Source organism: Bipolaris zeicola (genome assembly GCF_000523435.1).
Source record: "Bipolaris zeicola 26-R-13 unplaced genomic scaffold scaffold_30, whole genome shotgun sequence".
Classification (NCBI taxonomy): domain Eukaryota; kingdom Fungi; phylum Ascomycota; class Dothideomycetes; order Pleosporales; family Pleosporaceae; genus Bipolaris; species Bipolaris zeicola.
In genome coordinates this window covers 101,769-124,711 of record NW_006912079.1, presented here as the reverse complement: position 1 = coordinate 124,711, position 22,943 = coordinate 101,769, and the positions used below count along the sequence as shown (strand labels likewise).

At 51.7% G+C, this 22,943-nt stretch overlaps 11 protein-coding genes across 11 annotated transcripts; 5 read left to right on the top strand and 6 right to left on the bottom strand.

The window, feature by feature from the left end:
* Nucleotides 1–528: 528 nt before the first annotated feature.
* Nucleotides 529–2,946, top strand: COCCADRAFT_34587 (uncharacterized protein; the record flags this gene model as incomplete). The annotated part of the gene is made up of 3 exons (XM_007711518.1): nucleotides 529–1,006; nucleotides 1,070–1,359; nucleotides 1,423–2,946. 3 exons carry the CDS (start codon nucleotides 529–531, stop codon nucleotides 2,944–2,946), a joined length of 2,292 nt encoding a protein of 763 aa, XP_007709708.1.
* Nucleotides 2,947–4,078: 1,132 nt separating this feature from the next.
* COCCADRAFT_24156 (uncharacterized protein) lies at nucleotides 4,079–5,905 on the bottom strand (the record flags this gene model as incomplete). The annotated part of the gene is made up of 2 exons (XM_007711497.1): nucleotides 4,079–4,762; nucleotides 5,114–5,905. The coding sequence occupies 2 exons, from the start codon at nucleotides 5,903–5,905 to the stop codon at nucleotides 4,079–4,081; spliced, it is 1,476 nt and encodes a 491-aa protein (XP_007709687.1).
* A 284-nt stretch (nucleotides 5,906–6,189) lies between these two features.
* COCCADRAFT_89445 (uncharacterized protein) lies at nucleotides 6,190–7,354 on the bottom strand (the record flags this gene model as incomplete). The annotated part of the gene is made up of 2 exons (XM_007711541.1): nucleotides 6,190–6,831; nucleotides 6,881–7,354. 2 exons carry the CDS (start codon nucleotides 7,352–7,354, stop codon nucleotides 6,190–6,192), a joined length of 1,116 nt encoding a protein of 371 aa, XP_007709731.1.
* A 622-nt stretch (nucleotides 7,355–7,976) lies between these two features.
* On the bottom strand, nucleotides 7,977–9,344 carry COCCADRAFT_89277 (uncharacterized protein; the record flags this gene model as incomplete). The annotated part of the gene is made up of 2 exons (XM_007711540.1): nucleotides 7,977–9,003; nucleotides 9,052–9,344. 2 exons carry the CDS (start codon nucleotides 9,342–9,344, stop codon nucleotides 7,977–7,979), a joined length of 1,320 nt encoding a protein of 439 aa, XP_007709730.1.
* Nucleotides 9,345–9,872: 528 nt separating this feature from the next.
* On the top strand, nucleotides 9,873–10,427 carry COCCADRAFT_34584 (uncharacterized protein; the record flags this gene model as incomplete). The annotated part of the gene is made up of 2 exons (XM_007711517.1): nucleotides 9,873–10,039; nucleotides 10,088–10,427. 2 exons carry the CDS (start codon nucleotides 9,873–9,875, stop codon nucleotides 10,425–10,427), a joined length of 507 nt encoding a protein of 168 aa, XP_007709707.1.
* A 486-nt stretch (nucleotides 10,428–10,913) lies between these two features.
* Nucleotides 10,914–11,912, bottom strand: COCCADRAFT_34583 (uncharacterized protein; the record flags this gene model as incomplete). Its single annotated transcript, XM_007711516.1, has 3 exons — nucleotides 10,914–11,525; nucleotides 11,577–11,835; nucleotides 11,887–11,912. 3 exons carry the CDS (start codon nucleotides 11,910–11,912, stop codon nucleotides 10,914–10,916), a joined length of 897 nt encoding a protein of 298 aa, XP_007709706.1.
* A 783-nt stretch (nucleotides 11,913–12,695) lies between these two features.
* COCCADRAFT_75411 (uncharacterized protein) lies at nucleotides 12,696–13,232 on the top strand (the record flags this gene model as incomplete). Its single annotated transcript, XM_007711539.1, has 1 exon — nucleotides 12,696–13,232. A coding segment is annotated over one exon (537 nt), but the record flags the coding sequence as incomplete, so codon positions are not given.
* A 599-nt stretch (nucleotides 13,233–13,831) lies between these two features.
* COCCADRAFT_89390 (uncharacterized protein) lies at nucleotides 13,832–13,990 on the top strand (the record flags this gene model as incomplete). Its single annotated transcript, XM_007711538.1, has 1 exon — nucleotides 13,832–13,990. A coding segment is annotated over one exon (159 nt), but the record flags the coding sequence as incomplete, so codon positions are not given.
* Nucleotides 13,991–14,139: 149 nt separating this feature from the next.
* Nucleotides 14,140–15,552, bottom strand: COCCADRAFT_89291 (uncharacterized protein; the record flags this gene model as incomplete). The annotated part of the gene is made up of 2 exons (XM_007711537.1): nucleotides 14,140–14,480; nucleotides 14,544–15,552. The coding sequence occupies 2 exons, from the start codon at nucleotides 15,550–15,552 to the stop codon at nucleotides 14,140–14,142; spliced, it is 1,350 nt and encodes a 449-aa protein (XP_007709727.1).
* Nucleotides 15,553–16,835: 1,283 nt separating this feature from the next.
* Nucleotides 16,836–18,840, top strand: COCCADRAFT_34580 (uncharacterized protein; the record flags this gene model as incomplete). The annotated part of the gene is made up of 2 exons (XM_007711515.1): nucleotides 16,836–17,520; nucleotides 17,570–18,840. The coding sequence occupies 2 exons, from the start codon at nucleotides 16,836–16,838 to the stop codon at nucleotides 18,838–18,840; spliced, it is 1,956 nt and encodes a 651-aa protein (XP_007709705.1).
* Nucleotides 18,841–21,085: 2,245 nt separating this feature from the next.
* Nucleotides 21,086–22,766, bottom strand: COCCADRAFT_34579 (uncharacterized protein; the record flags this gene model as incomplete). Its single annotated transcript, XM_007711514.1, has 4 exons — nucleotides 21,086–21,474; nucleotides 21,524–21,769; nucleotides 21,815–22,504; nucleotides 22,565–22,766. 4 exons carry the CDS (start codon nucleotides 22,764–22,766, stop codon nucleotides 21,086–21,088), a joined length of 1,527 nt encoding a protein of 508 aa, XP_007709704.1.
* Nucleotides 22,767–22,943: the final 177 nt, after the last annotated feature.

Below are 22,943 nucleotides of genomic sequence, written 5' to 3'. Positions count from 1 at the left end.
ACGTGCAATCCTTGGCTTAGGCAACAGCGACACCAAAGCTCATAGTCGACGCTTCTCTTTTACTACCACCTATACCCCCTCCCCCCAATCCCTTGATTCTTCCTCCACCTTCAACCTCGACACCTCAGGCCTCCCCTCCCGACGCCCCAGTGCCCGTTGTCCTTTTTGCACCATCGCCGCCCTTTTTGCGTCTTTGCCGCCCGCCGCCCACCGCTCGTGCTAGTCTGGCTGCTGCGCCTTCCTATATACTGCACTACCACTGCTCCTCCAACTCTCCGGCGCCCTTCCCTCTCTTACCACTACCTCATTGCCTTCTTCCCTCCCCGGCCTAGCATCTGTTTTCCTTCCAGACGAGGTCCCACCGTCACTAGTTCATGACAACGTGATCTCGGCCTTGTCATTCACTTTCACTTGGACTGTTGGATCCCTGGCCTCTGGGGAACCGTGCCAGTCCGTGACAGTCCGTGACTCATAAGCCTGAGGCCGCCTCTTCCCCTCCCACCGGTCCTTGAACCAGTCATACCCGACATGTCTGCACCCCACGACCAAAACCGCCATCCCCGGCGGCGTCCACTTAAGGGCGGGGCCTCCCCTCTTAGCACCCATGCCATGCAGCTTCGCAAAAGCGGTACATTCTCGTCGCCAACCTACATATCATCCGACATCTGTGATCTGGATCGACACTTTATGCCCAGGCGCTCGCCCACTAACACTGAGCGCCTCGAACAGCTTGTCCAAGAGTCCATCCAGGATCCCAGCGTCCGTCGTGTCACCAACCTGCTCAACGACATCGAGGCCAAGATTGCCGGTCAAAAGGGCTCGTCCACCTCCTCCAACATCCTCAGCGACCCTGAGGTGTTCCCTGTCCCGAGCTTGTTCCTAGACAACACCGTATTGGACCATACACCCATGGACATTGACTCCAAGCCGTCTGCACAAGACCACAGCCCCCACGACCACGCTTCTGATAGCGGTCTTGGTTCCAGCGTTAGCGGATCGAGATACGGTAAGAAGTCACTGCAGCCACCCATGCTAGACCAGGACGCCCTATTTTCTAACATACATAAAGACGACATCCGCTCCCGACGCTCCAGCGTCCGTGAATCCATCAGCACCTCCATCAGCTCAACCCACTCTGCTGTCACACGCTCATTCTCCGCCCTGGGTGCGTCTGACGAAGGCCACACTCTCGGCGAGTACGCGTGCAAGCAGATCCACGACAGCATTGTCAAGCCCATCCTCGCCGAGGAGTCCTTGAAGGACTTCCACGAACTTATTAAAGACGTCCCCCGACGCATAGGTGAGAAGAATATCCGCAACCTTCGCGATCTCGAGAAGACTCTCATCTTCTTGGCACCGGTAAGTAATATTCGTTGTCTTTCTGGGAGTGCAAAAGCTTATTGCATTCTTCGCGGTTTAAAGGAGCTCTCGGCAACACCGGACCAATACTCCCGATTCTGTGAACGATCAATCCAGCTCTTGGCCACGACTGTCCAGTATCTTTCCGAACAAGACCAGCGACTGCCAACCGACCGCCCTTATACTGACGGCTACTTCCTCGACTTGATGGAACAGATTAGACGATACGCTTCAATCATGGCCGCCACCCGCGAAAAGGAATCCAAAGGCGAGGACCTGGACGACATGGACTACTCACGGTATGACCGCGCAGCCGCCTTTCTGTTTTCCCGCACTGACAAAGCCTTCCACAGCGATGAGAAGATCACGCTCCGTGGTGGCCTCAGCCACAACGGTCGTCCTGTTGAACTCGTCCGGGAGAAGAACGGAAAGGTCATCTCCATTGATGAGGATGCCGCAAAGACTTTCAGGATCAAACGTCGCTTGTCAGACGCCGACGTTGATGATGACATGGACGGCGATGAGGTTACCCGCTCCATGGCCCGACGACGCAAGTCTGAGAAACCAGGTGATGTCATTCATGCTTGCCGTGACTGCAGCAAGGAGTTCAAACGCCCATGCGACCTGACCAAACACGAGAAGACCCATTCTCGTCCATGGAAGTGCTCTGAGAAGAACTGCAAATACTTTGACCTTGGCTGGCCAACCGAGAAGGAACGCGACCGACACATGAACGATAAGCACTCTGCCGCCCCCGCACAATACAAGTGTCTCTACCCTCCCTGCACATACGCCTCAAAGCGTGAATCCAACTGCAAGCAACACATGGAGAAGGCACACGGTTGGGAATACGTTCGCTCCAAGAGCAACGGTCGCAAGAAGGCTCCTTCCAGCAACAACCGTAGCCCCACAACTCCTCTCACACCCTTCATTGGCACACCCATGTCTGCAAACATGGCTACACCAGTGACACCATTTATTCCCTCACCTCAAGTGCCCATGATGGACTTTGGCTTCGGAACACCAGCAATGAGCGCGAACGGCTACCAAGGTGACTTCCGTCGTGACTCCATTGCCACCGACGGTTCTCACTTTACTTACTCATCTGGACACTCACCCGTTGAGCCCACATCGTTCAACGATGCAGTCGTGACTCCCGAGGATGTTGGTGTAAACCACAATGATGTGTACAACATGTGCAACCTCGACACAACCGTCAACACTGGCTTCCAACAGCCAACCCCTATGAGCACTACGTTTGATTTTGAGCCACTTCAGTTCACATCGAATAACCAAATGAACAACGGCTACCCCCAGCTCTCTCCACTGGCTCAGCCCGATGTGACACTCTTCTCACCACACATGGACGAAGGTTTTGGCGACATGGATATGAACCAATGTTTCAACCTTCCAGGCGAGGACTTTACTTTGTTCGACGCCTCGCCACCCAGCGCAATGGCATTCAACAACACAACGAACTTCTTCCCAGAGTTCAACCAGGTTGGGGGACAATTTGATGATTTTTGTCCAGAGCCCACCACTACATTGGATGATCTCAACTACATGAACTTCATGAGCACGCAGTAAATCCTGCGCTATTTTGTATACGCTTATCACGCATTTGTGTAGCTATTTCCCCGCAAGTTTTTTGCCTTTGTACGTTGGAGCAGATTCATTCCCCGGGCTGGCGTTTTTCATCGTTTTTGCAACTAGCGCTCATGATTGTTTACGACAAAAGAGGTGGATCAGGATGGAAGTCCCATCGGACCTGGAAATTTAGGATTGTTTATCCCTCTCACTCCTGTTATTATCAACGCGTATTATCTCATCCTCCTTTTTTTTATCCCACTTCAAGGGAAAAAAATACCAAAGAGAGAAAATCCTCACAAAAAAACAAATGATCTTTGTTTAGCTGGCGAGCGGGTTTTTTCCTTCTTTGCGACTGATTTGGATCTCCCCCCTTCTTTCTCCTCATCCTCCTTTTTTCGATTGTCCACCCTCATACGGAGTTTTAAGGCTGTGGTAGAGATCATCAGATAGTGTAGGATAGAAATACGAAATAATCAAACAAAACAAAACAATGTTCTCGCTCTCCCTCTCTATCTCTCTCTTTCTTTCTTTCTTCCTCCTTTCTATCTCTCACAAACTCTCTCTCTCTTCCTTTCGTCATTTGGTTCGCGCTACCCAATGTGACTCCTTGGGGCTGAGTAAGGGTAGTACGAAATGCATGGGTTGCAAGTTTACACGGCGATGCATGTGTGACTCAGCGCTAGCGCGCGCTACGTCGGTGTGATTGTGGTGGCGATGCAATTATCATGCAGCTACAAACCATGGAGAGAATGCCCGATATCCACCCCCATTGCACGTATGCGTAACTAGGTGCAGCTGTGTGTGTATGTGTGTGTGTGGGGGGGGATGGAAAAGGACGCGCGAAAAGCATGTGAAATTTGGGCGTCACTTGGTTGTTTTGGGGAATGAGAGTCTGGAACGCTTCGGGGGTTGATAAGGGAAGTGTGGGGTAGGGAGGCTTGGTACGTCACTGGGACTGACAGGGTGCTTGCGAGTGGCGCTGACTGCGCTACATGTTGCATGGGGCCAATGCGACATGTACGTATTCAAGTGTACCAAAAAAAACATGCGTGTGAGACTAGAGCTTTTGTTTGAAGAAAAGGAGGAGGTTTAATATAGCATGTAATCGTATGATCGTGTATTCATCTATTCAATCAACAGGCTCAGAAGGAATCCCCCACTCATTCTCCTCTTCCTCGTCTTCTCTCTCCCCTTCCTGCCCTTCCTGCCCTTCCTCCCCAACCCACCCCATTCCCCCTTCCACAACCTCAAACCGCTCCAAAAGCCCAACATCCCACCCCTGAAACTTCTTCGCAGTCGGCGGTAACAACCGCTGACTCTGCCGTAGCGCTTGATCCAGCTCGTTGTATAAGTCTTTGGAAAACTCTACATCTTCTATACTCGCACTCTCAACGTCGCCGGGTTGCAGCGGCGCCCAGGTTTGTCTTTGGTAGAAGATTTTCATGCAGCGGGTGGGGTCGAAACGGTTGGGGGAGGGGATCGAGGAGGAGAAGAGGAGGTCTGGGGTGAAGACCCATATGAGGATGGAGGGTGTGGGTTCTACTGTGTTGTCTGAAGGAGGAGGGGTAGGGGTGTGAATGTGGAATTTTCGGACTGCAGTGTTTTCTATGAGAAAGAGGAGACGGGCTGAGATCCATTTTTGTGGTGAGTAGAAAAAAGATGGGATATTGGCAAGTTTGGAAGATAGGGTTAAGCGCCATTTATGGATGCGCCAGCCGTTTGTGAGGGGATCTTGGATACCGAGGGGTTGGGTGCAGTGTTTGCAGAGGAGTGGGTGCGGATTTACTTCTTCTTTATTCTCTTCGGCAGATAGCTATGAAGTGTTAGTATCACATAGAGAAGAAAAAAAGGACATCTATATGTATGAAGAAAGAGCATGTAGCCTTGGACTAAACCTGTCAATCCCAATGGTCAAAGGGTATAGAGACAGTGAAACGCCAGGCCGCTGTCTCCACGGAACCAGCAACCCATCAACCTCGAAAGGAGAAGGTATATCCGGAACCAGGAGACCGTGTGTGAGCCTGTTGCTCTGGGGCGCTTGTATCAACGATAGTGCCACGGAAAAAGGCTATGTCGCCTTCTTTGCGCCCCGACGCGCGTATGATGAAATAACAACATACGAGCGCGTGAACAAATAAAAATCAGAAGAAAGTTATGGGCTTACCTGCGCGCCCACACAATCAGATTCCGCAAAGAGGAAGCTTGCGAGATCCACAAAGCCTACCCCTTCCTTTGCCTGTAGACGGTTGGCAGCCGCGTAGCCCTTCTGTCCAATCGCATGTTCATGCGTGTGATTGTGCAAGTGATGCTCATCCGGTTTGTGACAGTGCCAGAAGTCCATCATCTCAGCCCAATTCTCATTAGGCAAATCTTTCCACTGATGAATCTTTCCCTTTGGCACAACAACGCGCTCACAGCTTTTGCACAGTATCTCTGCATCCTCTGCGCCGTTCAGCGAGGCACCGTCCCAAGGCACAATGTTAGCCCGTCGGTCTTGGCGTTGCAGAGCCCCCAAAAGATCACTTCCTTCCTTCTCTTCCAGTTGCAGGCGTAGCGTCAGCTCCTTACTTGGAGGACGCGATGGTAATTCGAGTGCGGCATCGCCAGCACCCTTGACGTTGATCGGCAGACGTATTGTTGCTGACTCTCCCTCATGCGACACGGTGATGTAGGAGCCATCGGCGGACAGCTTCGCGTCTGTCTGCCGCGAGTGGTTTGTGCGCAGCGACGCAAAGAGCGTTACTGTCCGGATATGCAGCAAGAGCTCGGCGTACAGGGTTATCGACGTTTCGTTGGGCAACATGGGGCGCGCATTATCCTCGTCGCTCTGTAGCAGATTCGGGGCGTGAACCTTGGTGGGTTCCGGCGCAGGCTTAGGGTTCATCAGGTCTTTGATCGTTTCAGGAGACAGACCGAGCGCTTCGTATGCTGACTCGGGAAGTAGCGGGCGCGACATACTTCGTGATTGCGCTCCATGGTGGCGGGGATGGACGTGGGGTTGCTAGTAAGTCAATGAGCTTGCGCGCGACAAAGTTGACTTAACCAAGACAAGAGTGGGTCCGCCTGGGAGATTCTAACTGCATCCAGCCTTCTTGATGCATCTCGCTCGGAGCCATACGGCGCAATTATATGTATTATGTACTACTTCTGCTGCATGCAATAATGCTATCAACTGTGACATGAAATTAAATTTACTCAACCATGTTGCTCGTGACTTCTTTCAGCGTGTTCGAACCGCATCTACTGTCCCTTCTTCTCCTCTGCCTTCTTCTCCTGCTCCAAAATGTATTGCACGCCTCTCTTGATACCTTCGTCAAGATCAACAAGCGGCGCATATCCCAGTCGCTGCTTTGCCTTGTTGATGCTGTGGTATTTGGACATGCTACTGTACTTTACTTGAGCCCGGGTCAGGTTCGGTTTCTTGCCCATGAGCCAGAACACGTTCTCCAAGACCGCGCCAATGGCCCAGGCAAAATCAGCGCTAAGATGCCAGACGCTGCTCAAGGGCACGCGGTCACCTGCCTCATGCCAGACTTTGCGCGCAAAGTCCCAGAAGTAAACAGGCTGGCCATTGGTGATGAAGAAGGCCTCACCATCCACGCGCTCTGTGTCCAGAGGGATGGTGGGCAGAACTTTGTGGGTATGGAGGAGAGCCAGAACAGCGAGGACGTGACCATGGGCGACATTCTCAACATACGTAAAATCGAACAAGTTTGTGTTGTCGCCGACCTGAAACTTGGTTTGTCCCTTGCGGCACGCGGCGACCATCTTGGGAAGCAATTGAACGTCGCCCTCGCCGAAGATGCCTGCAGGACGGATAGCGCAGGTCAGGAAGTTTTCGGGGTTGCGGTTCGCTTGGAGTACGGCGGTCTCTGCGTAGGCCTACATGCATGGATTAGCAATGGCAAGTAAACGAAGAATGTCCGCTTACCTTGGTAGTAGTGTAGTACTCGGGTTGGTCAGCACCAGTGACAAGAGGCCACCTTTCGTCCGCATTGATGAGCTCTGTCGTAGGATCGAGAATCACACTTGCTGAACTTGTGTAGACAAAGGCCTTGACACCAGCTTCTTGCGCCGCTTGCAGCAAGACCTTGGTTCCTCCAACATTGACCTTGTCGTGGATTTCAGGCTTCAGGTCGAAGTGTGGAGAGGCTGTGTGAATGACCGAGTGGGGCTTGACCTGGGAAAACAGAGCCTTCATTGCAGCAGCATCGGTGATGTCGCCATCATGGTAGGAGACGGTCGGACTGGCATGGCGATTTGAGCTGGTCCGCAAATCAAGGACTGCAATCTGTGTTTGTGGGTGGCGCTTCACAATGAAGCTGACGATGTGACTGCCTAGGAAGCCGCACCCGCCGACGATGAGGACCTTTCCGAGAGACTGTATTTCTTCCGCACGCGACATTGTGGATGATGTTTAGTAATGGCGAAAGAGACGGTACGGGGATTAAGGTTTGTTTGCGGAGAGGTCGGGGATCTATTTCCGCCCAGGGGTATTGCATGGATTGGCAGTCCCCGCATGTTGCTCAGGGTCCGGACGGTCTTAGTCCGGCCGTGCTCTACTCCTGGACGAGTCTACAATCTTCAACATTACATCATTCTCTGAATCATGCTCTCGTGAATTCACTTCGCGAAGAGAAATTTACCATAGTTGAAAGTTTGAGGCGGTATTTTGCACACATAGACTTGGTTCGTATCATCTGGCTTTCGTTCAATGCCTGTAACCCATATAGATGCATATACGCGCACATGTGCGCCCATGCAAGAACTCGATGTATTCATGATAAATTGTACCACCATTGGTTAACTAACGCCATATTTTGAGGTGGTCATCTTTCATACTACGATGCCTAGTAGAGCCCACAAACGCCGTATAATGCAAGCCTGGATCAGACTTGGGGTATCATGTAAGATCATCACTAATGCGGTAGGCCGTTAAATCGTCATCCGCATAACCCTCTTTTTTAACTTAGAAGAAATTTCTATGTTTTGATCAGCACATGGCTACGAGGTAACAGACGGCAGACTTACTCAGCGCTGTCTTGCGCGGACCGCCTCAAGCGACGGTTGTAGAGCTTCTTGTCGTCTGGACTTCCCCAGAAAAGCTTTGCAGCCTCGGGATTTACCAACGTGCGCGGGTCGTACGCAGGTGACTCCTCCTCGATAGCTGCAATGATAGCCTCAATGTGCGACCGCATATCGTCTTTGCGAGCAGCGTCGTAACAAAGAATACCGTCGGGGGACACGCGATGGTGGTACAGAATTGGTGTCTCGAACCGGACTCGAGGTAGGACATCTGGGAACTTGGGGCTGATGTATAGCCTGATCCTGAACATGCCTCCGTCAAGGTTTGTCATGGGCCGACCAAAGAGCACCAGCTGCCATACAAATGGATTCTTGTCGACCAAGTCAAGGTCCAATGCGATTGCGTCTTGCTTCTTGTACTTCTCGACAATCTGTTCGTATTGCCGCTGAAGGTTGTTGGCAATGCTCATCTCTTTCTTAACGGCTGCCATGCCTTCCAAGGCCCAAGATTCCATTTCCTTGTTGAGAGTCTCGAAAATCTTGACGAGGCGCTCCCGGAGAGACGTGTATTGGAAAACGCCTTCCATGGTATTTCCTGGACCTTCGAATGGCATCTTCTCAAAGCGATCTCCATCTTTGTTCTGCTTGACCGCTTCGTCTACCCGGGTGAGATAGGACTGATAGTACCACAGAAAACGTCGCTTGCAGAGATCCTTGAAAGGCTCGAACGGCGCATCGTCTCTGTTGGACTGGTAGTCTTCTTCAGCGTTGTAGATTGTCACGCCAGGCCTCTGTCGGTTGATGCCTAGGTATTCCTCAAGCCGTTCAATAACAGATATGCGTAAAGACTCATGTCGAATCTTGTCTACGTATGCTTCTTGGTTCTTCTTGTCATAGTCGGAGTTCGCGTCTTCAAAACCGGGCTCGTTCTCGTACGGGTTGCCGGACATGAGACTCTGGATGGAGATCAGGATTGACTCGAGGCCTTGTGCAGATGACCACTCTTCACCACGCTCGCCTCGCCATGTGCTGGATCATGTAAGTTTTGGAATAGGTAGAGAACGTGGTTTTGCTGACCCAAGAATTGACAGGCACACCTTTCCGCCTGCGTAGATGTTGGGATTGAAGCGCGTGCGCCCGCCGTTTGTGGTTATGGCTGTTACGCTTGGTGCTTTGGTTGGATAGTCTCGAGTGAACTTGACGGCAAATTCGAAGAAGCCAAACTCGTATGGGGTATCAGGCGGGCCTATGATGAGTGCCCGCACATGGCGCACATCGATGTCGCGGCAGGCGACGGCTATTGAGAGGTCGGATCCGCGCTGGATCTCGCCCAATTCGCGGGTGATTCTGAGAATACACTGATTCGACATGGTCCCGTGGCAACGTCTCTGCTAGGGTCTCGTATGTGAGTAGGTTGTGCGGGCTGGAGGCGCGGGGTCAGTGGGCTTAGTGAGGGCCTAGAGGAGACAGCTGATCGAACGGTCTGGAAGTCGTTATTGGGCAAAGTGACTGACAGCCGACAAGCAGTCGCTCGGGCACCTCTAGGCTACCGTATCGGCAATCAAATGCGCAAATCCCGCAAGATTCAGCAGCCTCGTGGGTTCGTTTGCTTGATTTCGCGACGCCGTTGGAGTTGTGGTTCAGAAGAAAGTGAGGAGAAAACAAAGTATTATGTGGGTGACCTTGTACCCCCAGCCGACAGCAGTAGAAGAACTTGCAGGAAGGCTGTAGATCGTTACGGTGTCAAGGCAGGCATGGGTAACGAAGCCCTAGTAGCTCGGGTTGCAGGGAGATGCATGCGGAGGGGCAGAATCCGTCACCGCTCACGGAACCCAAGCCGCAACACCACGCTCTAATTGTCGCGATAGCCAGCAGATAAGGCTGCGTCTGCAACATGTATGCCTCAGGTCTTGTATCATAGCATTCCAGCTAACGGTCATAGGGTTGTCTTTGCGCTCTTCATAGTAAGCAAGTCGGGTGGCCTCATCTACAACCGCGAGTTTCATACGGGCATGAACAAGCTCACCAGCAATGACTACCTTATGCTTGCTGGATCCTTCCATGGGTCAGCCCTACTACAAGCGCAATCATGGCTCTGCTAACCCCGCTCCAGTATGCACGCCATAACCGCCCAACTCTCTCCTGTGCCACCCGTTCGCGCACCCCCTCCCTCAACTACCACCCCAAACTTGCAAACCTTCCCCGTCCGCGCTACCGGTATTGAAGTGCTCGAAAGTTCCCACTTCCGCATTCAATGCTTCCAAACACAAACCGGAGTAAAGTTTCTACTCTTCACCGAGCCGCAACAACCAAACGTGGATACAATGATAAAGAAGATATATGAATTGTATGCCGACTACGTCATGAAGAATCCATTCTACACCGTGGAAATGCCCATCCGATGCGACAAGTTCGATCGAGGGTTGGATGGATTCGTGAAGGTGAGAGGGTGAGGGCAGCACAGTCTATAAGGAGGACATGACGATCGCGGAATGAGGGGCTGGTCATGGCATGTGGCCGCAATTGATATACATGGCCATATGAGAAACGCCCAGCTCGCACGCCCATAGTGCATGCATAGTGTGCATCAAGGAGCGTGGCGATTGTGGAAAGACGTTGGGTTTGAGAGCAGCATCTTCAAAGACAGATCACTCTCAATGGCTCCTACCGTTGCAACAGACGTCGACGTCATTGAAGCGTCGTTTGGATAGGGATAGCCGGGCTTGAGGGACACGAGTCATCAATAAACACGACACATGATCATGTCAGGTTAAGCAGATTGGCAAAATCATTATTTGTTTCATTCATCCATCTGTGTCAGATGTGGTGACACTAGCTCTAGTCATACAGTAGACGCCGTAGATGCTCTGCCCGGTAGAAAGGCTCTATACGGAAGCTATGCCAAACGCACCTTGACGCCGTGCCACGCCTACTCTGGCTCATGCTGTGTCCATCTTATCTGTGTCATCGTCCTTTTTGTTCTTGCTTCCACTTCCACTAGGCTGACCCTGATCATCTAACAATGGTTGCTTCTCATCGCCCTCAGCAACTGGCTCTAGCTCCGACTTGCCCTCCGCAGCCTCCTTAGCCTTCTTATCCTTCTCTTGTCGTGCCTTCTCTTCTTCGAAAGACATTCTAAGCGCAAGTGCAAGTTCCGGGTCGACCGAAGGATCTACTCCGAACTCGAAGTCATTGCCGCCCGATGCACCGCCGCCACCACCTCCAGAACCGCCTTCACCCCCAGCGTTGGACGCGCCCTCTCCGCCGACAATGGGTGTGGTAATCAAAGAATCGCTGAGTAGGTTTGCGCTGGGTGGGATGATGGCTAGGTAGGAGCCTTCGGCGCTCTGCACGTTGTCGCTGAAGGCCTGGAGTTTCCGCGTGGTGTCGTCACTGAGTTCGCCGAACGCGATGATATCAATGCTGATACCGCTCTTCTTCATCTTCTTCGCCAATTTCACCAGGTTCTTCTCCTCTTCCTCGATAGGACTGCAGTTGAATATGACTATTCTCTGCTTCTGTGACTTGTTCTGCCTATGCTTGAGAGCCAGCTGCGCGCCCTAGTCAGAAGTGATCCCTTCTAATGTTACAGGAGAACGTACCGCCGCCACGTTGATGCCAGTGACGAAATGTGAGCTACCCTTTATCTTTGTCCTGTGCAGTCCATCAAGCACCTTGCCAATATCCGTTGTCAGAGTCGTGAGGATCTCCGGAGTGTTGCCTCCCATGCTCATCAAGCCCACAGAAGACTCTGGGTTTGCTCCAGTCTTCGCGGAGAAGATCATGTTGACAGCATCCTGTTGCGCTTCCCATCGCGAGGGTACATAATCGCCGTTTCGACTAGCTTCGCTGTTGTCAACACTGCGAAGGTTAGTAAGGAAAGGCAGATGTGGGGTTTGGAGGCAAACGTACACTATCATGGAGGCTTCTAACACCATCTTGAATGTGATTTGTCCTAGGTGTCGAAGTGATAGTTTGGGGTAGTTGATTAGATCGACGGTTACGGTATGCTGCTGAGCTTAGGTCGCCGCAGCGGAGACCGGAGGCTGGCAAGCAAACCCCCGACGTCACGTGGGGACGAGAGACAGCGGGAGACCGTGCGGGACTATGCCAGAGGAAATGACTCATATTCCGATGGAGATAATCGAAACCTTACTCGTGTGTTTTGAGATATGGTGAATTGCGCGCCTTATTGTGCAGCGCTGTGTTGTAGTCGTTTTGTTGGAAGTGACTCATTTGGTATTCGCTGAAGAAACAATGTCGTAATTATTATTCTACATTCTGTGCAGCCTGGAGGTGGTCGGCAACCTTGGCATAGGTGTAAGTACAAAAGCCTCGTCAACTGTCCATCTTTCCTTCCTCCACCATCCCACACCACACAGAAGCCGCAACCAACACCACCCACAACCACACCAGAATACACCAAAAACTCTCCCAGCTGTTGCAAAAGGTACCGGATAGCCTCGCGGCGTTTTTTCTCACCTTGTATCTGCTCTCCCATTGTCAGCGTCGCGGCCTAGTACGCGTTGTTTACTCTCTGGACCCAGCACCTGAAGGACACAGCCTCAATCGCAGCAACGGCACCAAAGCTTCTTTGGACTACCCAAGGATCTCTTCGCGACTCTAAGGGATTTTCTGAAAACTTCTCGTCATACCCGTTACCGCCATCCCGCTACCGCCATCAATCTGGTGGTTGTTCACGCGTCACTACTACCGTCACCATGAACAACATTGCCGGCGGACTTACAGCTGAGGCCAAGGCCAATATGCTTGCGAACCTCCAAATCGAACTCAACTCGCGCATTGAGAAGCTGCGATCCCAGTGCGAGGCTCAGTGCGCCAGTATGCAGTCGCGCCTCGAGCGACGCGTCAACCGCATCCCGGTCGTGACGCGCCAAACCACACTCGCCAACCTCCTCAAGGCATCAGCACCAGTACAACTTATTACCGCGCCTGCCCCACCAACCAAGGTCACAACTACAACCGCCGTCACCACAACATCGACTACCACTACTGCCGCCACCAAGAAGGCAGCCGGTACTGGCACTGCTGGCCGCAAACCTCGCAATGCTGTTCCCAGCGCGCCTTCTTCGAGACCCGCATCCTCTCCAGAAGTGCGCATCAAGTCCACTTCCACAACCAAGACTACCAATACCAAGACTGTCCCCACATACGCCAAAGCAACAAAGACGGCCCGAGCGAAGAAGCGCAGCAGCGACGAACTGTCTGGCGAGGACAAGGAAAACTCCGAATTGCCTGTGCCCAAGAAGCGCACTAGAAATGTTGCTCCCAAGACTGAAGTCGAGAAGGCTGAAAAAGCCGAGAAGAAGACGACGGCCAGTGGCACCACACGTTCGACTCGGGCTGGATCTCGCACCAAGCCTGCGGGCGGCCATGTACTGTCTCCCAAGACCAACGCAGCCAACGCGCGCAAGCCCGCTCCTGCTGCGCGTAGCGTCCGCCCCCGGTAGCGCCCTTAGACGGATATGGTTACGCAGCATATGTTATTTTGGCGTTTGGTGATGATACCCCTCTCGTTTTTCGGCATCTGGGCGGCGCTATTTGTTTTCAAAGTGTTTTTTGATTGTTTTTTGTTTTTGTCTGGAATCCCTGGGTTTCTGGGTTTCCTGCATTTTCTCGATGATTGACTCTCCGGATATCTGGATTTTGATTTTTCTCTCTTCGGCTTTCACATCATCCCGACTCCAGCAGTTTGGTTCACCTCGCCATTGGCTTGAATGAAGGTCTCTTTCCCCCGTTCGAGTTCCAGCCGCCCGCAAGGGAAGGCTCTCACAGGGGAAATTTTCCGGAACACAGCCGGGTTGGAGGAGATATATCTTGCTGGGGTTGAGGGCAAAAGTGTGGGGTTCGCTTCGCATCGTGTATTAGTTTTGTTGTTTATGTTTTTTCTTGTTTTTGGATTTTGTTTGATTGTTCGATTTTGCATAGTGATGGACGCTTTGCTTATTTTGTTGGACTGTTGTTTTGCATAGCGACGAAGGCTCTACTCATGTAGCATAGGAGAGAGAGAGAGATGAATCATGACATGACATTTTCATTTTCTTCGTCATAGCAATAGTCGTGGTGTTTGATGAGCCTAATCCAGAGGCTTCAAAAAAGATAATAGGGTAACTTTTCAGGTCTCCCATCTCCCAGACGCGTTTTTTAGTCCCATTCCATGATAGCTTCCTCGACAAGCGGCTTAATGACCTTCCTGCCCGCATCCGATCTATGCTGCCAAACCATCTGCCTAGGCGCCAACTCATCCGCCCTGTGCCAAGGCTGGAAATCAATGCCGTCCTTGTTGTTCTCAATCGCGTCCTTGACAAGCTTGAAGAGCGAATCCGCTTGATCTTGATCAATACGCACATCGTCGCGGACAACAAGCACGATTTCCCTGATCTTCTCTTTGCTGCCGTCCTTGTAGTGCTTCTTGTACTTGTTGATTGAGACGGAGACGTCGACGTTGGCTTGGGCGGTCCATGCGGCGTGGATGGCGAACCAGTCTGTGCAAAGGTGTTAGCTTGAGACTTTTTGGGGGTAAACAAGGAAGGGGCAATTGAACGTACCAAATAGCTCCTGAAACTCGGTCTTGAGGATCTGTTCGTCCATGGAGTAAGGGATAGATGCGAAGCCGACGCTGATGGCAGGTGTGCGTGGAGAAGGCGTGTCGATTGCGTCGGACTTCCAATCGCGGCGGAGGAGGTCGTATAGGCCGAGATTGTCAATGTCCTTTTGGGCCTTGGTAAGTTCGTCGTCGAGATCTTCCATGACGTCTTTGAGGTCGTCGTCCCTCCAGTTGCTGCGTGCGAGAATGCGCTTGGAAATCTCAATGTCGGCTTTGGTGGTCTTGTCGCCTGTGAGGCCGCCAGAGTCAATGGCAATGGCGCTGAGAATAAGCTCGAGGAGCTCATGTGGCATGTGGTATTCTTCGTCGAGCTTCTCTAATTCGTCGAGCATTTGACGGGCGACAAGGGTTGTGCAGCTCGCTGCCGTCTCAAAGACACGGGGATCGGCGTCTGGTGCGGTGCCGCGGTCTTTGTGGTGGTCGAAAATGCTCAGAATCTTGGCGGCTGACCATTTCTTAAGGGGTTCCGAGTGGTCGACGAGGACAATGCCCTTGAGCTTGGTGCTCAATGTCTCTGGATCTTCGGGCAGTTCGTCTAGTGTCAGCAGGTCCTCATGGCCAGGCGTCATTTGCGAATTGTCCAGGGCCAGCTTGTTCTCGGGCCTCAGATCAAGGGCATGGGACGGGGTCTGCAACAAGGCAATGGCCTTGAGGGGGTTGGAGGTGTTCATGGTGGCATGTTCGAGGTGGTATGCCCAGGTCAGAGCTGCAGTCATCGAGTCCATATCACCGCCCTCATTGCCCTGGACTAGAATCCACTCCGACTCTTTTCCAGCTTGCCAATCAATCAGAAACTCCTTCTTGGTCTGGCGACTCCATTCGCTGAAGTGGCCGACTCCTACAGGCTTGGTGGATGGTTTGGATAACGCGTCAAGGACTACCTGCTGGGGTGCGGCAGCAACATGGCTGACAGCCATGAGGCCCGGCAAGAGGGCGCGAATAGGCTTCATGGTGGAGAGAGGTGGGATGTGATGGCGATAGGTGGGAAGAGAGGGCGTGGGTACTATAAATGTTGAGGCGCAAAGGCGGCCCTGTTTCAGGCACAGATGGGGACAGCAGGCGTGGGACTGTTGCGTCACAGCATTGGCCAAAGCGTGACGGGCCAAGGCAGAGACGCGTCTCAGCCCTATAGCAGGCTTGCCGCATCGAGCAAAAACTCGCCTCACTTGTGGTTTTCTGGCGACGTGTTGGGCTTTGGCAGAAAGCATGGAGCGACGGCATAAGTACAGAGGTACCGTTGGATTACACATTAGCGGGTTCGTAGTAATACACAATCCTAGCACATGACTGCGGAGGCAATGGCCATGCCTCTCGGTCGATCGGTGGAACCAGAAATCCCAGGCCAAGCGGGCTAGCCGACCAAAACGAGCAACCTTTACTACGAGATATCAGCACCATCGTAACATGATTTTTAATAAGATTTCGACTAGACGAAAACGCTAACCCGATGTCAATGATTCCCAAGCGAATGACAAATATAATAGTAATGGTGGTGGTGGGCGATGTTATCTCCCGACTTCATCGGTCGACCGGGAGCATATATCGCGTCTTCGGCTGCTGTAGCTTGCTGCTTGTATGCTGTCAAGGCTAGGCTAGAGCCCATGAAGGATGCGGGACGCTGCCACGCTAGCACATGGCCAGGGTGACGGCTCGTTTATGTTCTGGCGGCACATCACGTTTCAGCGCGTGTTTGTATGCCCATGGGATGTGTTGTATAGTATGTAATCAAGCAGTAATATAGATGTATGGATGTAGTAGCAGTAGCTGGCGGCACTGTGCAAAAACAATATTGCACTCCCCGCACGGCCAGCGTGTTTATGACGCAAAGTTTCCGGCTGCTGTTTGGTCCGGGCGCCGGGCGTCGCGGAGTGGCTGTGGCGAGCCTTCCCCGTATACGCTGCCGCCCGTCCCTCCAGCCACAGCACTACAAAGACTACATCCATGCCCACTCCCTTAAAACCTTTGTCCACACCCTTTTCAGGACGCCTTGCATCCACATATGTACACATGCTGCTTGCCCCCTCCCTAGCGTCGCCCTAGCCTGACCCTGCCCAGGATCCACGCCCCATCTGCTTACTGAACCATCAACTAAGCTCTTGCCGGTTGCGACCGGACAGACGCACGCTTAGAAAGCACTGCATCTAACCCTCTGCCCTTCTACTTCCCCAGCCCGGCTCCTCTGTCGCCCACGCTTTTTTTTCCTGGGGAGACGCCCGTCGTGACTACTGCAACCATGGAACCCAGGCAAGACGATCAAAGCCTCCCACAGGCATCGCCCGTCACTTCGACTACCACCACCACTACCACCTCTGGTCCCCATACTACTACTATTTCAACCACTCACACGACTCCGGAACAGGGAACCACGATACACCACTCTCCAGAGGGTTCAACCACCATCACTCACCCTACTGTTACTACCACCACCCACATACCTGCGCCCCAACCTTCTGCCTCACCACCGCGCGTGCACCAGGCGCCGTCATATCCCCTGAGACTACGCAGTTCCTCCGTCCGTACCCAGAGAGCTTCACTCCCACCTGAAAATACTTCACAGACTATCCAAGAGGCCGATGCAGCACCAGCTCCTTCAAATCAAGCGCTAGCTGTCGACGATGCATGGCAAGGTGGTCGTAGACGAAGCAGTTCCGAGCCACGCCCGCCTCCACAAGCCATGTTCAATGACGATGCCCTGCGGCCTCAACTGACAGGAACGTCCCATTTACAGCCATTGTACGAACATGATACACAAGCTACGGCCCCTTTTTCTGGCAACGGTCCTCCGCAGGCTCAGGGTGCTAGCAACCCACGAAGAGGCCTCACTCGGACGTCTTCAGCCTTCCATATGCGTCGAAGCCAGAAGACTCCCCGCCAAAACATGATGGGTGATAATGTCGTTGACGTACTCGATGTCATTGGTTAGTGATCTCTCAACAGTTCACTATCGTAGACTAATGCAATTCCCAGATCCCGAAATATCTACCCTGACGACACTAAACAATGTCCAAAACTCGTTGTTTATACCCAATCTGCCCTGGCTCTACAATCGCCAGCCTACATACGATCTGGTGCAGACTGAGTCTGAGTCATCGGATGAAGAAATGGGCACGGCTAGGGGAGCAAGAAACGCAGAAACGACACGAACGGGCGAAGCAGGACGACCAACGAGCGATGCACGCGGCGATGATGGTGAGTTGCTTCGCCGAAACTCAATCGACTCGGTTCTGTCCACTATGGAGGAAGGCCCCGGTCATCACTATGCCGTGCTCCCTCACGGTGCTTCCTTGACAGGATGGACAGACGAGGAGAAGGCAGCTCTCGATGACCATGTGCGCCATCTCCTTCACTCGCGACGCGCAAAGTTTAAGCGGACCATGAAGGGTTTCGGACGCTACGTCCGCAACCCGCTTGGCTTCATTGTCACGTTGTACTTCTTCCTCATTACCTTTTGGGGAGCAGCATGGGTTCTGTTTCTTATCGGTTGGATCTACGTTGGCCACCGACAAGACTATTTTGTCGAAATTGCCGACCAGATTCTTACCGCTCTGTTCTGTGTGGTTGGAATCACCATGTTTCCCTTCCGCCTTGTCGACACTTACCACATGGCTTTTGTCGCTTACTACGCGCACAAAACCTGGAGAATCCGCAAAGAGAGGGGCCTAAAGGAACTAAAGGACCACAACGAGCTCCCAGCTATGCCACCATCTTCTGCCTGGGAAACTGGAGAAGCGCTGGAGGAAGATGTGGAGACACCTGTGTTGACTGCGGAAGAGCAAAAGAAACTGGAACATCACCAGGGCAAGTTGGCCAAGTCGCATACGTTCTACCGGCCTCACGAAACATATACGCACCATGCCTTTTCCATTCGTCTACTCATCACCATTATCGTCCTTCTCGACTTCCACTCTATGTTCCAATGTGCCCTTGGTGGCACTACATGGGGCATCTACTACAAGAATCGGCCCAAAGAAGTCACCGCTATCATCCTCAGCTTCAGTCTTACATGCAATATTACTGCCGGCATCCTCATTGGCCGAGGCGACCGGCGCAGCCGCAAGACACTAGTCGTTGAGCAGATGCTCCGCCAAGAAATGACAGAGGAAGCACTCAAGAAGCTGAGGAAGGAACGCGGTATCAAGGCAAAGGGACTTATGAACAAGACGGAAAAGAAGCAGATGGACAAGAAGTTGGGCCAGAGGACCAAGAATCCCTTGGACACTATTTTGCATCGCGGTTAGAATGCTAGCGTTGTTGTTTGCGTTTTCTTTTTTCAAACATTATAGAAAAGTTTCCGAGAAGCCATCTTTCTCGTTCTATTGGATTTAATGACATATACCCTTTTCTGGCGGTCTCGGTTGCCAATTTCCCTTCACGTACAAATAACTCGTTTGCGCGTTCTGTATTACTCAGTCTGACTTGCATCAAGCTATATACCCTGTTTCCCTTCCATTTCCGAATCCGCACCATTCCTCTTTCTTTTCCCCCAAACCTCCCCTTGCATTCGCTTTTCCTTCTCTCTTTACAAAAAAAGCCTCATTTTCCCCGAAAAAGGGTAAAGAGCGCGTTTTCTCCCCTTCCACATTTCCTACGTGGGCCCACCTTCCCCCCCCACACACACACCCATGGTCTGACTCGTCTGTTGCTTGGGATCCCCCTTACCCTAAGACAACCACTATACCCTTGTTTGTTTCTTCTTCTTTGTGCCCCGAAACTTAAAAGAAAGCGAGGAGATTTTGAAAGGCAAGGGGAAAGAGAGTTTAGGACACGTGGTGGTGGAGTGGGTCAGGGGAGGTCGGGGGGAGCTTGGAACGCCTTATTTATAAAGTTTTATGAAAAGAGGAAAAATTCTGAAAATATATATATATATATATATAGTGAAAAACGCCACAAAGTGTATATACCACGTGGAGCAGAATCCGCGGAAACGGAGAGTACGGGTTGTGCATGGGCAAGGCGTTCTTGGTAAGTATCGAGTCTGTACTCACCTCGAGTTTTCTTTTTCTTTCTTTGCTTCATCCAATCCAAGACCACTTCAATACCAATCAACCCAACTTTTCCAGTCCAACACTTTTTACGAATCGAATATACCTCTGAGAGCGCCCCCCCCTCTCCTCCCCCGGTGATACTATAGAGCCGTCGATTTTCTAAACTATTACTATCGCTTTCACGTATCTTATATCCAAAGATGTATTCTCACGGCAGCTGAAATAAAATAGATGGATTGGAGAGGTACATAACCTCGCTTTCGCCTCAAAAAAAACGCGTAGGTCAAGTATATTTCCAGCTCTCTCTCTGTTCTCGAAAAAAAAAAGATATAGTAGTATCTCATCGAATATCGCTCTAGACTCCCCTTTCTAAGGCTAGTGTAGAGTTCTCGGATTGTGAGCTGGGGTAAGCGCGGTCTAGTTAGTAGATTGGATTAGAAACGGAAAAGGAAGATGGGGGAGATGGGTATGGTGGAAGTAGGGGAGAGAGTAGATTGGATTGACTGCATGCATCCTTGGATGTTGAGTGTGTGTGTGTGTGTGTCGAATATAGCGAAAGAGAGATGCGAGAAAGTTTGTTTGTGCGTATGATGGGTTTATCCGATATCTATGAAAGTGATGTCAAGGATAGTAGTAGTACCAATAACAAGTAACAAAGGGAATTCTCTTACTAACGTTAGATGGTGACATAGAAGGGGGTATAGTTCAGGACAATCGTCCGTAGAGGTCTGCACGGGGCCTTTGTGAGGCAATCCCACCAATCTGAAGGCTGAATTCCAACATAGTCGCTAAGCATCGATCTTGGTAATTAACTAGGTCTTAAATACCATCGAAGCACAGCAAACACCACACATAACAAACAATCACCATGGAATCGAATCACAAACAATATTGACCTGGATTGTTTTCAGGCTATGGTAAATACAGAGCATCCGTCCTTTTCAGTGATATACTTAGAAGTACAAGCCAACAGATGCCTTTTTGAAGTTTTCTCATCTTTTCTTAATCCACCCTGGAAATATATGGCGTATAAATTTTTCTGTCCAGCTTGCCGGGCAATTACTCCTCTCCTGCAAACAGATGATGCCCTACGTTCATATAGTAGAAATAAAAATGTCCTCCCCTTCACCCCGGGAGACCGAAAAAAAAAGGCCACAAAGGCCATGCTACGAGAAGTTTTTCCATGCTGAAAAGGTCGTAAAGCACATTCGAAGGTAGTTAACGCCATGCTCAGGGGGTTCCGTTGACCTAGAGTCAACTAAGGCGTGTACCCATGTCGATATAACGCTTAAGCGCACACCCGCCTCGAACCCCTCGATGAGAAAGAGCAAAAAATGTCAAGGCGAACATCCCGTAAATGTGGCGTGACTGGATCCGGCGCTAAATCGACAACGATTGCGCAAGTCTTTATCCGTCCGCAAGCTTTGTGGAATAGTGCCAAAGGCAAGCTGTTGAGCAGAAGCGCTCAGCCTGACTAAGTTTGAAGAGAAATATGGTTTTAGCGATGTGAATGCTCATATGGGCGCATTCCACCAAACTCGACGCCTTGCATCGCATTGGCATGCGGTGGCACCCACGAGGCTGGCGGTTGTTGTTGTTGTTGTTGTTGCTGTTGTTGTTGCTGTTGCTGAAGTGGCGGGAGCACGGTGGTGGCAGAACCAGGCGTTGTAGGATGCCCTTGAGCGAGATGACCAGTCATGCTTCCGTAGACGTGTGCATTGTTGGGGTCAACACGACGAAGAGCATTCCATACGGCTGTCAATTCGGAGCGAAGTAGCTCGTTCTCCTCTTGGGCCCGTCGACAATATTCAGCGTCAGGTCGCAAGCGACCAATCTCTTCGCGAGCAGTCTGGTGTGCTCTGGTTAGATTCCGTATGTACTCAATGGCTGGTAAGTTGTTAGCAAGATACATGAGAGAGGCCGTGGACAATCCTACCTTTGGTGAGTATCTCCCACTTGCTTGATTTGCTGCCTGGCGAGTTGGGCAAGATGTTGTTTAGGTCATCAAACAAAGTCTTCATCTCGCTTCTGCGCTTCCTCTCAGCCATTTTGTGGCTCACGCGAAGTTCGGGTGTCCGACTATAGCTTCCGCCACCAGGAGTCAATGGATTACTGGGGTCTATGCTCTGAAGATTCGTAACGCTACGATGTTGCATAGAATGATGGTGGGTACTTGGAATGTCTACATCAGTCAGTAATTTCACATGAGATAGACTGGAATACATGCCGTCATCTAGCCGCTGTTGGCCTTGGGGTAATCTTGAGTCAGTAGTGTATATACTACTATTGATTGAAGTTGCAATACTGTTTTGACGCGAAGGCACATTTGAGCGATCAATGCTAGACTCACCACTACTCGATGCTCTTTTGTCCTCATGCTCAAAGTCGTCTGCTGGAAAGGCCCAAGCATATCCCTTGGTTGGTGCCGAGGCGGTAGGATTGGGTGCTCCAGATACACTCTTGGGGTTTGGAGTAATGACGGGAGCGCGCCGTGGAGGGTGGTTCGCACGTGGACCATTGCGATTAGGCGACAGAGGAGAAGTGCCATTGGGGCGCGACTCGGGGTTTGCAATGCCTCGTTGCTGCTGCAGATTCGAGACAAGGGAGACTCGGGATGCATTCTGGCTCTCGTACGGCGATTGTGGATGGATACTGAGATGGCCCATGCCAACATTCATGCGGCTGTCTACACTGCTGCGTCGAGATTCTAGATGTGAACTGGCATCAACACTTAGTCTGTTGTCAAACCCTTGGTTGAGCGATGGCAAAGCACTTGGCTGTGAAGACTGAGAGAAGCCAGAAGGATACCTCGCCGATGATGGTGTCTCTGGTATCGATGCACGCGAGGGCGAATCTTCTGAAGGGTTCAGAAGAGTTTGCACCTGCAGCCCCATGTGCTGAGAGACAGTAGATGAGTCTGGCGTACACGTTAGGACAACGTGTAGGTGACAGGCAGGCGGTGGTGTTGGATACTCACGTTTGCTTGGAGCAATGGACCAATTTCCCGAGTCGCGGATGTCCCGGCTGTCCAATTGTTGCTTTGGCTGGGCCGGGCTGTGTTCAGCTGTAGGCAAGCCGTTTGTGAGGGTTGATAATGGTGGCAGTGATTGCTGCCCTTGAGGCAGCTTACCATGCACACCATTACCATGCTGCACTCGGGGTTGGGCTGTTGAATCCATGGCTGTGGGCTTCGCTCACGAGCGAGCAGTTTAATAGTAGTGGACAGTGTGGCCTCTGCGTTAGCGAAAAAGGTGTCTTGGTAGAGTAATGGATCACAGGGTTGAATGGTGACGAGCGACAGGACCAATAGGGAGGCTGACAGGGTGGCGGGCAAGTGGTAACGGGTCAGGGCAGGA